At 34.4% G+C, this 14,347-nt stretch overlaps 1 protein-coding gene across 1 annotated transcript in view; it reads left to right on the top strand.

Annotated features, from left to right (window-relative positions):
* Positions 1 to 14,137, top strand: part of GPRC6A (G protein-coupled receptor class C group 6 member A) — a 28,546-nt gene extending 14,409 nt beyond the window's left edge. Inside the window, exons 4-5 of the mRNA XM_074265417.1 lie at positions 9,196 to 9,319; positions 12,753 to 14,137. Coding sequence (XP_074121518.1) covers positions 9,196 to 9,319; positions 12,753 to 13,879 — 1,251 coding nt within the window. The 3' untranslated portion in view covers positions 13,880 to 14,137. The remainder of the gene's footprint in view (positions 1 to 9,195; positions 9,320 to 12,752) is intronic.
* Positions 14,138 to 14,347: the final 210 nt, after the last annotated feature.

A 14,347-nucleotide genomic window follows, 5' to 3' on the forward strand; every position in this document is an offset into this window, starting at 1 on the left:
GAAAAATAGTTTTCAGATGGGATTTGAGCAGGTTTGAAACAGAAAAATAAATGTGGCATAAAATATAATGACCTCAATCACTTTATAAAAGTTTTAGGGTGATGCCTTCTTTATATGTGAACAGTTTGATGGTTTAAAAGAGAAAAAAAGAACTTTTATTCTATTATAAAACTGGATACATGAGTACAAAGAAACATAGTTTCAAGGATACAAAATGAGATGGAGAGGCATGTTGAGAACTTAAGAGTTTCAGGGCATCGATGGTCATTCAGAACATTTACAAAGAACATTTACATAGACCTGCTTTAATAATAACAAAGGAGAGAGAGGAAGAAAGAGAGACAGAGACAGAGGGACATGGAAAGGGAAAAAAGAGAGAAGAGGAAGAAGGAGAGAGAGAGAAAAAGAGAGAGAGAAAGAGAGAGAGAGAGAGAGAGAGAGAGAGAGAGAGAGAGAGAGAGAGAGAGAGAAAGAGAGAGAGAGAGAGAGAGAGAGAGAGAGAGAGAGATCATATAATGTCTGAATTGTGATCTTTTAACAGACTGATGATTTCTTAGGAAACATTTCATGAGTTTTTACAATTTAGCAAAAGGTGAGTCATTGAGGACCAGGGGACTCTGAAAAGATCAGAGATAGGAGACTGAGACTGAAGAAGGAAGAATTACAAAATTATTATAAATATTGAAGAACCAGTAAATGATCAAAAGCAGCTTGAAGATTTTCATTAAGAAACTCCATCAGAAATTCAGCAGATAGAAGGCTTCGGTTCTATGATTCTATGATTCTCTATAGGTGGCAAGAAGCATAATCTCATTGTACAATAGCTTCAGTTTCAGATAGCGCTTTTCTCTACCACTTAAAGTTTAAGGGATGTAAAACCTCTTAGACAAACTTGTTGTTATTTGCTGCCCCCATCTGGTTTGGAAACAAAAGGCAGAGAAGTGAAAGGTTTTTTGGTCACTTTGTTGATGTTGACAATATAAGTGGATGATATCGAATTCTGGTGAATGGAAAGGTGGTTAGGCTTCTCTGTCTTATTCAAAGAATCATCTTGAGCTCTTCGAAATTAGACAACTAAGAATTCTCATTGAACTGGTTTGTTTAGATCATCAATAATCAATCTGATGAGCAGTTGTTTGACTAAAGGGCAACCACTAACAATCAAAATTAAAGAGGTAATACTTTCTCGAGGATAATTACAAGTTGAAAGAGCTTGTAAATGCTGTATCAGATTCACATATAGAAGAAAGAAAATGATGGAGATCCACAGACAAGCAACTACCAGAAAAATAGTTCCAAGTGATGAACATGTTCCTGAATGAACCAATGACATCAAAGTCTGAAGTTCTGAGTTGTGAGCACACAACTGCTCATCAGATTGATTATTGATGATCTAAACAAACCAGTTCAATGAGAATTTACCAAAGACCTCCCCTACATGACAACATTGATTCATTATCATAACTATTTGGATCTGGTGATTTAATCAATTCCTGAAATAAAATACCTGTTTGTTTTAGGAAATAATATTGAATGTTGGGAAGAAAAAAATACTATGAACTAGAAAAAAATACTATGAACTAAACCATTTAATGGTATTATTTCTGTCTTCTCACTCAGAGAAAAGCAATCTGTGGAAAAAGGGGGTTAATATACCCCAGCAAATCATACAGTGATATAATTTATATAGGCATATGTCTTATGGTTTTGAAATATATAGTTCAAGTGTTGAAATACAGCAATATAAATGTAAGAGAAAATAACTACCTGAAATTTGTAAAACATTAATGATCAGGATTTACCATAAGTAATGCTGTATTATAGCTGATGTGTAATATGTTTTGTTCACCTAGATATTTTTCCCATGGAATAAAACAAGCAACATACTTACTCTAGCTTATTTTTATTACATAAATCTTATCACTATTTATAGAACACACAATAATCAAATCTTTACCTCCTTGAAACCTAATTAAATTCAGGAAAAATAAGTAACAATTACAGTTCAAACACAAGAGTGGAAACAGATATGATTAATAAACAACTAAGTCAATGGATCCTATATGTATTTATTATTTTAGAATAAAAAAGAAAGAAAATTTATGCCCAGATTTTAGCAAGTATTGCAGGCAGAGTGTAAATTATTCTTTTCTTCTTTTTTATTTCTTTGAATAAGATTTTGTCTGCTATTTCTGAGGGCTCACCAGAACTTCAAATAAAAATTTATTTTTTTTATGTTAGGACAAGTGCCACAAACCATGCCTTCCATAGGAGAAGATGAAGGGATGAGTAAAATGGGATGGAGGAAGCTCTCACACCAAACTTTCTATCTGATAATTTCCTAGTTTAACTATTTCTCCTTTATAACTAGATGCTAAGTGCCATTGTTTCTACTCTGCTGAAGGAATACAAATGCAGTCAGTACTCTCTAACCTTGGCACTCAGGGGTCCTTCTCTTAGGTAGTTATGGCTCTGCATCTCAGATCTGATCTATTGTTCCTCTAGATTGGTACTAATAATGTCACAAATTTACCTAGTAAGGAAACAGCTCAGAATGATAGACAAGAGCCCCCAACTTGCCCAAGCTCTTAGCTGAGATCATTGACAAGAGTGTCCAGTCTACGTATCTGTTCTTGAGCTCTTGTCTCAGTTGCTCAGTAGTTTGCTGCCATATTGAGACAAATGCAATCCAGATGGTGGACTTGGAAGTGGCTATGATTAAAATAATTGAAGATAAAGCTATATTATAATCAATAATACCACAGATATGGTTTTATTCAAAATAGTCACATTTAATTATGCTGCCCATATTTCTTTTATTTCATCATGTTTCATTTCAGAAGAACATGATTTTGAGATCTTTCTATAAAATTAAAGAAGACCTTTTAAAAATATATGTTAATTACTGACAATGAAACTAGAATTTATTCTCTCTTACAATGAAAAAAACTCTGACAAAGATGGAAGTTTTAGAGAATAAATTATACTTTGTCCCATTGCAATCACAGAAATATAGTTTAGAAAAATATAATTTATATGCTTAAAATTATAATTCACAATAATATAGTGCTTTAAAGTTAGCAAACTGCTTCTTTTATGACCAGTATCCTGTGATGATGTTGTTCATTCTTCATTTTCAAAGAGCCCCAGTGACATCATAAGAGTGATGTCTTGACTTTCAAGTGAATTGGATTTAAGTGAGGGAGAGCTGCACAAAGTCATCAACCGCACTCTCTCTTCCAGAGGTATCAAAGTCCAGTGCCAAGACAAACTCAAGGCATAAGCAGTATATCTAATAGCAAGGGCACAATATGAGAGTTAAACAGAAGACACAGATTCTATTCCTAACTCTACTATTAATTACATGTGACCCTAGGCAAGTTTCTTCATCTCTCTGGGATGAATTTTCTTCATCTTCAGAATCTAGAACACTTTTGATTATATCATACTACACTTATTAAAAAAATTTTGGTATTGTACATTAAAATAATATAGGTATTAAAATGCTATCCATTTTGGGTTTTTTTGCATAGTTACTTGAAGCACTTCAAAATGTGAAATTTACTGATGGAGATAGTGAATTTCAATTTGATTCACAAGGGGACATTAACACTGGATATGATGTTCTGCTTTGGAAGGAAGTCAATGGACACATGACCATTATCAATATGGCAGAATATGATTCAGAAAAAGATGTTTTCATTTTTAAAGACAGTGAAACTGAAAAGGAATTCAAGAATCTAAAGGTATTTTAATGCTACCCTACATCATAGTACCCATTAGATTGAATTCTATGTCTAGTAGACTAAGTTTTAAACAACATTAGAGTTTAAACAATATTCTTTATTTAATGTTCATTTTCATTATGGAAAATACAACCAAAAAAAGATGTTATTTTCTTTAAAGAATATTAGTAACAATGCTCATAATAACTGATGTTGATTTTACTCTTCAAAGTTTACAAAGTACCTTACAACCATAAATGAATAAAAGAAAAACATTTTAAAGAATTGTCTTATGTGGCAAATGCTATGCCAAGTTTTGGGGGTGCAAATACAAAAGGTAACCCATTCTTTCAAGAAGCTTTCATTTTAATAGAAGGAAATAAAACATATAGTTGGGGAGGGAGAAAAGATTTACAAGGAAGGAATTTTTTTTTGTTTGAGAAGTTATCTGGATAATGCGTAAAATCATAAGAGAATTGATTAACATCCCTTCCCAATAACAATGGTAGTACTGATTTTTATTACAGTTCCAGAGCTGGAAAGCAAAGAGGATGGAGTGAGATATATACTCCCAATGCAGTAAGGCAAATGAAAAGAAGTTGCCTGGAATGATTCATGGTTTTGGCTAACTAAAGGTAGTTGGCTATACGATACACTCACTAATCATCCCTCATCTCATGCCCTACTAGAATTCTGTGATATAGGTTCTATAGATAACATTATCCCCATTTTACATGTGTGAAAACTGAAGCTCTGAGAGATTACATGATTTGTCCACAGGCAAGGATTTAAACCCTAGTCTTCCTAATTCCAAAAGTTTAAAAAAAAACACACAGATAAAACAACCATAATAATGATATTGTATTTTTCTTTTCCAAACTTGCATTTAAGAAGAGGGTCAAGAGCTACCACTGGAAAAAATATTTGTTTCATTCATTCACCAAAATTTTTTTTGTATTTAGCTCAAATTGCAGAGGCATATTTAGATTTGATCCAAGGGGGGGGAATTTTAACTGTTTATTATTACCAAGTAGAACAGGCTATCCCTAGGAGACTTCAAGGAAAGAACAAATGACTACCTGTCAGGTGTGTTCTATGGTGGATTCCTACCTAAATAGGGGCCAGAGTTCTAGATCTGCGATCACAAAACTTGAGTTCAAATCCAGTCTCAGACACTTTGCTATGTGACCTTGAGTAAATCATTTAACCTTTCAAACTCTGAGACAATATAAAGCATTTTCCCAACTTCATGACACTTCCTAAATATTAACTTTTTCTATTAATATATGAGCTAGGACTAGCTGGTCTGAAGTCCCTTCCAACTCAAAAGTTCTAAAATTCTGTAAATAGTCTATGTGCTTCCAAATGATTTATCGTTATTATATTTTCTGATAATAATAGTCAAGTATGCAGCAATTGATTTTTAAGTAACTACAAGCCCAGCAGGTAAACTAATCTTATCTTTGTAAGCATCCTTTGACCCCTTTTCTTATTGTTTTAAGCAGGATTTTCCAGAAAATAATTTCTAGAAAATAATCTATTTTTAATTCTCCTGAAATTTTAAATTTACTGGATGAGTGAGAGGTAGGGATGAAATGTAAATTAGGAACTATTCTGGGGTGCAGGGAATGTGCCTTGGGCAGCTAGTTAAGTGATGGTAGTTACTTGAAAAAGGAGTATGGCAGTATCTTTTCTCCCTATCCTAATCGTCTTCAACTATTCTTGAATAACATATCTTATAAATATATCTTGAAAGTATGAACAGGGACAAGAAAGTATCTATGAATTTTTGTTCCATAGATTGTCACAGTGAAAGAATAACACCAAGTAGCCAGCCTAAAGGTAATAAGTCTCTCTATACTTAGCTAGGCTGGTCCTTGGAAAACAAACATTGTTTGTTGCTGGGGATGTATTCAAAGCTTCTCCAATATAATAGAATCTGCCAGAGTTTAGGCACTGCTGGAATAGTCTTCAAGAATCTAGGGTCACCTCCAAATTACAATAAGGCATTAGATCAGACCCTCTTCAGGATCAACTATTAATATTCATCAACTAGTTGGGAAGTCAAAATTTCTGTCAATTTAACAAAATTATTCTTCCAAGCAGTAAACAATTGAAAGGCCACCAATATATGCTGAATAAACTAAACATAAGGATAAGAATAGGAAGATGATCAAACTTATTTCCTCAATAATTTTTTGCTCTTGTTAGTTGAAAAATTATTTTCTGCTTCCTAAGCATATAACACTTGGATGATATTTTAGTCATGAGTAATATGTCATGAGTAATCCTGAAATTAAATTTCCTAATACAGATAATCTAGAGTTTACCATAACTATATTAAAATAGCAAAAGAAATTATCAGTCAGTATGAAGTCACTGAAATAAGAAATCATATAAAATCTAAGCATATTTCTTGTACAGTCAGGACATTTTCTTCTCCACATAAAAACAGGTGAGTGGATGAGTGGAGTGGATTCAGACTTAAATTTATTCTAGTACAGTTGTGGTTTCAGCAACAAGAATCTCTAAATAGCTTTGAAAAAGTTGTATTTAACCTCTAGACACTATTTTTAAGTTAAAATTAATATGTTGAGATTGATTTATCCTGTAGCAAGTAACATGAAGATATATAGATTAGCATATGGAAGATGACTTTAAATGACAAAAAGACCTTAGGAATAAAATGAGGCATAATTGCAAAAGTTAAAGAAAACCAATAAGGTATCAAAGCATTGAATTAAATCTAATTTTATTAAATTCAAAAGACATAAATTTTTATATGGGGGATATAAAGTTAAATACTACTTTGCCTGAAAAATATTTGGAAGTTTAAGTGAAGTAAAACTCAAAATGAGTCAGCAATATGATGTGGCATCCAATGAAGTTAATGTATAATAATAATGTGTAATAAATTACAGAAATATCCAAATTCAGAAATTTTTCGTTCTCCTCCTCTTCCTTTTACACTTTCTCCTTCTCTTCCTCCTTCCTGGATTTATGACTTCCTTATAGATTAGAAACTCAACTCTAACTTATAGTCTTTTGTTCTGGTTTTTGTCCTTTTTTTTTTTTTTTGCAAAGGCACATAACTAAGAAATATTGGAATTCAGGTCCTCCTGATTCTAGGGCTAGTGCTCTATCCACTGCACACCTAGCTATCCTAAATTATAGTCTTTTATCAGTTTCCTGAGACTGTGTAATCAAGTAACTTGTCCATGATCTAAATCAGAGGCAAAATTTAAACCCATGTGGAAAATGCCATCTGCATCCAGAGAGAGAACTGTTGAGGATGTGGATCGAAGCATAGTATTTTCATCTTTGTTTTTCTTTTTTGTGGTTTTTTTCCCTTTTGATCTGATTTTTCTTGCACAACATGCCAAATATGGAAATATGTTTAAAAAATATTTAAAGCCATATTTTCATGAATCCAAAGTTAGGCCTTTATCCTCTAAAACATTCTACCTCTTAGTGCCTAAGACAATATCATAAAAAGAAAATTATGTCTAAAAAGTTCTACTTCTAATTCATTTTATAATAGGATTGGCTAGGGGCAGCTGGGTGCCATAGTGGATAGAGCACCAGCCCTGAAGTCACAAGGACCTGAGTTCAAATCTGATCTTGGACATTTAGCACTTCTTAGATGTGTGACCCTGGGCAAGTCACTTAACTCCAATTGCTTCAGCCCCCCCCCCAAAAAAAAAATAGCATTGGCAAGTCACTTAACTCCAATTGCCTTAGGGGGAAAAAAATAGGATTGGCTGGGTAGCACAATGGATGGAACACCAGGACTGGAATCAGAAAATTTGAATATAGCTTCCTCCAACATTGTGACCCTAGGCAGGTCACTTTGTGTGTCTCAGTTTCTTGAGGTGTAAAACGAAGATGATAAATAGCACCTTACTTCTCAGGGTGGTTGTAAGGAACAAATGAGATAAGTCCTTAGCTCGGTGCTTGGCATCAAAAAATGCTACAAAAATATTAGCTATTATAATCATTAATATTCTAGCAATAATAAGTTTGAAATTTACAAAGTGTTTTCCTCACAATTACCCTAGAAGGGAAGTTGCAAAAGTATTTTAGCTCCATTTTACGAAAGAGGAAACTGAGGCTCAGAGAGATTAAACATCTTGGATATATATACATATATGCATATATATTTAAATAGTTATTATCTTCAGAATTGGGAACAGACTTTTGAAAGTAACTCCAACTTGAACCTAGAGTAGGATACTTTCACCACTTTAATCTTGATCATTTTCGAAGATTTGTGCACACTCTGTCTTCAGAACAGTTTATACCACAAGGGGTTCTAGCCTTTTTTGAAATACTAAATTTTAATTAGAAATTAATTAAAATAAAGTATAATTTCTCCCCATCCACGTTCATGTACCCTCTGAAATCTGTTAACAAACCTTTAGGGTTAAGAATCCCTGCTCTATGGGTGATGATCAACTGTGATAGATTTAGCTTTTGTCGATATGCAGTTATCCAAAACAATTCCAATAGACTTTGAATGAAAAAGGCCATCTGCATCCAGAGAAAGAACTATGGAGACTGAATGTGAATTAAAGCCTACTATTTTCACCTTTGTTATTACTGTTGTTTTCTTTTTTCTTGTGTTTTTTTCTGATTTTTGTTTTTATTTTTCTTTCACAAGGGACTAATTTGGCAATGAGTTTAAAATGATTATACAGGTGCAAACTATATCAGAGGGCCTTACTCTAGAAAATAACTTGTAGTAACTAAAAGGGTCTCAGAGGCCATGCAGTCCAATTGCTTCATTTTACAAATACTGCAACCAAAGGCAAGGTAGGTTAACTAACTTACCAAAGGTCACAGAGATAACTTGCACCAAAGGAGAGAATCCACACCTGGCATTCCTTCCATTGCAGCACATTATAAGTGAGTAGGAATAGAGAGTGAGGCTCAGGGATACATATACTTCTATCTCCATTACTGCTTTTATTTTTTTCTCCATTTATTTTAGTAATTTTCCAGTCATATTTGACTCTGTACCCTATTTGGGGGTTTTCTTAGCAAAGATACTGAAGTGGTTTTCCTTCTCTAGTTCATAGATGAGGAAATTGAGGCAAACAGGATTAAGTGATTTGCATAGGGTCATGCAGCTAATAAGAGTCTGAGATCAAATTTGAACTCAAATCTTCCAGACTCCAGATTTGGCACTATATCCACTGCACCATCTTATCTGCCCTTATTTCTCTGCATTTGTAAGGCTTTTTAAAGAAGTTAATAATTATGCATGCAAAGTTTAAAATGTATGAGAAACTAGATTCCTCCTTTTAAAAAAATCTTCCTCAGCAAATATTTTGTTTTAGCTTTTAAACTTTGTTTTCAGTCTTCCAATTGTCTTGAAAATGATGTAAAAACATGTCTAAATCTCCAGTAATCATACCTATATCCTAAGTTAAAGCATTGAAAGTATTTTTCCCTTCTGTTTTTTCCCTAGCAAATTCAATCTAAATGCTCTAAGGAATGTAGTCCTGGTCAAATGAAGAAAACCACCCAAAGCCGGCATACATGCTGCTATGAATGTGTGAGCTGCCCTGAAAATCATTACAGCAATCAGACAGGTAAGAAAAACATGTCAATTTTCCAAAAGACTTCAACCTATGATAGTCCTTTCAAGTCTGACATTTCTAACACTTTCTTCTAGCTCTCCTAAAACCCCAGTTAAATGTATTTTCCTTTAGTCATAGTGACATATGCAGTTAAGGATAGAAAGAAATATAACTATCAAGTCAAGATGTTAAAGTGATATAATAACAGTACTCATATCACAATTTTCTTGGAATTATTACGAAGATAATGAAATAATATCTGTAAAGTGCCTTGAGAACCTTAAAGTGTTATGTAAAAGCCAGCTGTTATTATTTTTATAATCATTATTATTATTCCTTAGATCCCACTGTCTCTCTGGCAACCCCTGAATGACAGGGCTGAGCAAGAGAGCAGCCTATAGGCACCTGGATGAACAGGCAAGTGTACGTGGGAGATCTTATCATTCTCACCAACCAAGGGTAAAAAATTAAGACTTGAAAGAAGGAACTTTCAACAGGGCCAAGGAGGCTGACTCCTGATAGCAGAGAGTTGCTAGTAACTTATTGTTTGTCATTCCTATCTTTAATAATATCTCTGTGATCAGACCAGAATGCAAATTAAAGGATTAGGGTAAAGTCAGTGGCCATCAGAGGTCTAAACGGACAACAATTCACAATCCCAGAAGCTGAACCTAGGAGAGGAGCTCTGCATTATCCTGTTGCCCACTGTGCCTTGTTTGTAATGGCAATTTAGCCCCAGAACTGAGACTTGGCTTAGACATAGAGAGATAATGTGGCCCAGACTACCCTTACTTTTAGGCAAGGGGGACATCAAAATCATTTTTTTTAACCTGAGGCACTATAAGACATCATAGCACCTCCCTCCTAAGGCTGTTTTAAGGATCAAATGAAATAATATTTGTAAATTGCTTGCAAACCTTAAAGCCCTATAAAAGTGCTATTATTTTTTCTTATCATACCAGTTTAAATAATATATTACAATTGCTTTATGATCTCTTTCCTTTTTCTACAGTAGGAAGTACCAACAGCTCTCACATTCCACCACTTTAATTCACTCTAAATAACTTTAATAAGCACTTAAGTGCTACTACTAAATGCAAAATATGAAGTATCAGCCCAATGTCTAATCAGAAAAAAAATTCCAGGCCTAGAAATCTATCCTCTGTAGCAGAGGTCTTAAATATGAAGGCTAACTCTTGGACTCATAATATTCCCTAGTGGAGCCTAAATCATATTAAAACTTAATTGGGGCACTTAATACCACATACCAAGATAAGAACAAAATGGGTCCATGATTTAGGCATAAAGAATGAGATCATAAATAAATTAGAGGAACATAGGATAGTTTACTTCTCAGATTTGTGGAGGAGGAAGGAATTTGTGACCAAAGGAGAACTAGAGACCATTATTGATCACAAAATAGAAAATTTTGATTACATCAAATTAAAAAGCTTTTGTACAAATAAAACTAATGCAAACAAGATTAAAAGGGAAGTAACAAACTGGGAAAACATTTTTACAGTTAAAGATTCTGATAAAAGCCTCATTTCCAAAATATGTAGAAAACTGACTCTAATTTATAAGAAATCAAGCCATTCTCCAATTGATAAATGGTCAAAGATATGAACAGACAATTCTCAGATGATGATATTGAAATTATATCCACTCATATGAGAGAGTGTTCCAAATCACTATTGATCAGAGAAATGCAAATTAAGACAACTCTGAGATACCACTACACACCTGTCAGATTGGCTAAGATGACAGAAAAAAATAATGATGAATGTTGGAGGGGATGTGGGAAAACTGGGGCACTGATGCATTGTTGGTGGAGTTGTGAACAAATCCGACCATTCTGGAGAACAATCTGGAATCATGCCCAAAAAGTTATCAAACTGTGCATACCCTTTGATCTAGCAGTGCTACTACTGGGATTATATCCCAAAGAAATACTAAAGAAGGGAAAGGAACCTGTATGTGCCAAAATGTTTGTGGCAGCCCTTTTTTGGTGGCTAGAAATTGGAAAATGAATGGATGCCCATCAATTGGCGAATGGTTGGGCAAATTGTGGTATATGAATATTATGGAATATTATTGTTCTATAAGAAATGAGCAGCAGGATGAATACAGAGAAGACTGGAGAGACTTACATGAACTGATGCTGAGTGAAATAAGCAGAACCAGGAGATCATTATACACTTCAACAACAATACTGAATGAGGATGTATTCTGATGGAAGTGGATATCTTCAACAAAGAGAAGATCTAATTCAGTTCCATTTGATCAATGATGGACAGAATCAGCTACACCTAGAGAAGTAACATTGGGAAATGAGTGTAAACTGTTTACATTTTTGTTTTTCTTCCCAGGTTATTTTTTACCTTCTGAATTCAAGAAATTCAGTTCTGCACACATATATTTTATCTAGGATATACTATAACAAATTTAACATGTATTGGACTGCCTGCCATCTAAGGGAGGGGGTGGAGGGAAGAAGGGGAAAATTCAGAACAGAAGTGAGTGCAAGGGATAATGTTGTAAAAAAAAAATTACCCATGCATATGTACTGTCAAAAAAAAGTTATAATTATAAAATTAGAAGGGTAACAGTCTCCATTGCTGGAGGAGTACCCACACTGACAAAATTACAGATTCAAGAGGCATTAAGAAGGTGAAGGAAGAAAAAGGAGAAAAGAAGAAGACATTTTCTTTTTCTTTGTTAATGAAATTGATTTTCTAGTTTGGCAGGGATGGGAATAGAAATCATTTATATTGCATATCCTGATATATGAAATCCAGTAAATGCATCCTGAAGTTTTTGGAATGAACCCCATTTCTATCATCTAACTTGTAGAAGGGGATATAAGAGACATTGCAACATAACAGATGAAAGAACTGGTCTCAGGGCCAAGAAATAGAGAGAATGTCTTCACCTGGGAGTTCCCTCTATAATAAAATCATAAATCCAGTCTCCTATAGACTGGATGGTGACCTGGTGACTACCACTGTCCTGACAGGGAAAGGCCACAAGTACTTTCAAAGTAGCCTGACATAATTCCTCTAATTTCAAAACTACACAATAAAAATAACAATTTAGTAGCTAGCATTTACATAAGGCATTAAGTTTTACAAAGTACAAAGTACTTTACAAAGTACAAAGTATACAAAGTGTATAAAATTATACAAATGAGATGTAATGTATTTCATTACATGTTGTTATAATCCTATTCAATAGATACTATCTTTTTCTTATTTTACAGATGATTCTTTCTCCTTTTTGTAATACCATTGTATACTTTTATATTTGACTCTTGACTGCTATGTCTGAGTAGTCACCTCTCATTTCAGAATCAGGACTGCCAAAAGGATTTTTTACAGTAACTTGGTCTGCCCTACTAATACCTACTTGGATTCTCCTAATTTCAATGTCTCCTTCTCTATTGTAGATATGGATCACTGCCTTTTATGCAACAATAAGACCCACTGGGCCCCAGTGAATAGTACCATGTGCTTTGAGAAGCAAGTTGAATACCTCAGTTGGAATGACTGGTTCACCATTCTGCTCCTAACCTTCTCAGCACTAGGGATTATCTGCACTTTTGCAGTTGGAATAATATTTACTAGAAACCTAAATACCCCTGTGGTCAAATCATCTGGGGGCTTGATTATCTGCCATGTGATCCTCCTTTGCCACTTCTTCAGCTTTGTCAGCACTAGCTTTTTTGTGGGAGAGCCACAAGACTTCAAGTGTAAAGCCAGGCAGACCCTCTTTGGTGTGAGCTTTGCCCTGTGCATCTCCTGCATCCTGACAAAGTCACTAAAAATTCTGCTAGCCTTCAGCTTTGACCCCAGATTACAAAAATGTCTGAAGCGTCTGTACAAGCCTGTACCCATTATAGTGATTTGCACAGGGGTTCAAATAATCATTTGTACAATGTGGCTCATATTTGCAGAGCCTTTTGTGGAGGAGAATTTCTCCATACCGCGAGTTATTATCTTGGAGTGTGATGAGGGCTCTATTGTGGCCTTTGGTACCATGCTAGGCTACATAGCTATTCTGGCATTTATTTGTTTCATATCTGCTTTTAAAGGTAGAAAATTGCCAGCAAATTATAATGAGGCTAAGTTCATAACGTTTGGCATGCTCATTTACTTCATTGCATGGATAATATTTATCCCTATTTATGCCACAACTTTTGGCAAATACTTACCAGCTGTGGAAATCATTGTCATTTTAATATCTAATTATGGAATTCTGTGTTGCACATTTTTTCCTAAATGTTATATCATTCTCTATAAGCAGGAAACCAATACAAAATCTGCCTTCCGTAAGACATTGTATATGTACTCTTCCCAAAGTGCAAGCAGCCTTAATGTGAGTCATATTTCACTGGATTCCAGGCCCAGTGAAGTCTCTCTTCCGAACCACAACGTCTGTCTCAAGTCTTCAGTCACACTTGAGCAACGCAAGTCCAGCCAATCACAGGTGGCTGAACACATACAATCTGCAAGGAAAAGAACTGCTAAAAATACATCTGGAACACTCCCAAGAAAAAGAATGTCAAGCATATGAATGAAGAACTTCCCAGAGTATGAATGAATTTCTTTCAGGAAGAAAGAACAGGACCACTTGTGGTTAGGAGACATATTTCCTAAAAATTCTTTCCCTGGGCATTTCCAAGTCAAAATCACTATCATAGGTAAATTAAATTCCTACTCTATTTATAACACTGAATCATTGTATTGACCCAACGTCTTCCTACCCTCCTTTAGAAGTTTGGCCCACTCCTCAGTGGAACTCCAGGATGGTCCCTCCCAGAATCTTTACTGTACCTTCTTTGAGATGGCTTGATAAATAGAATCATTCACTATACAACCAAAGTATCTAAAAGAAAAAAATAAGTTTAAATTATTAATACTTGCCTTAAGTAACACATAATTTTCATCTCCTCCCATAAAATGTAAAAAGTTACTTTTTATTTTATTTTAGTTTGTTTGTTTTGAGATTGAGTCTTCCTATGTCATCCAGGCTAGAATTGCA

Source organism: Sminthopsis crassicaudata, chromosome 4, assembly GCF_048593235.1.
Source record: "Sminthopsis crassicaudata isolate SCR6 chromosome 4, ASM4859323v1, whole genome shotgun sequence".
Taxonomy (NCBI): Eukaryota; Metazoa; Chordata; class Mammalia; order Dasyuromorphia; family Dasyuridae; genus Sminthopsis; species Sminthopsis crassicaudata.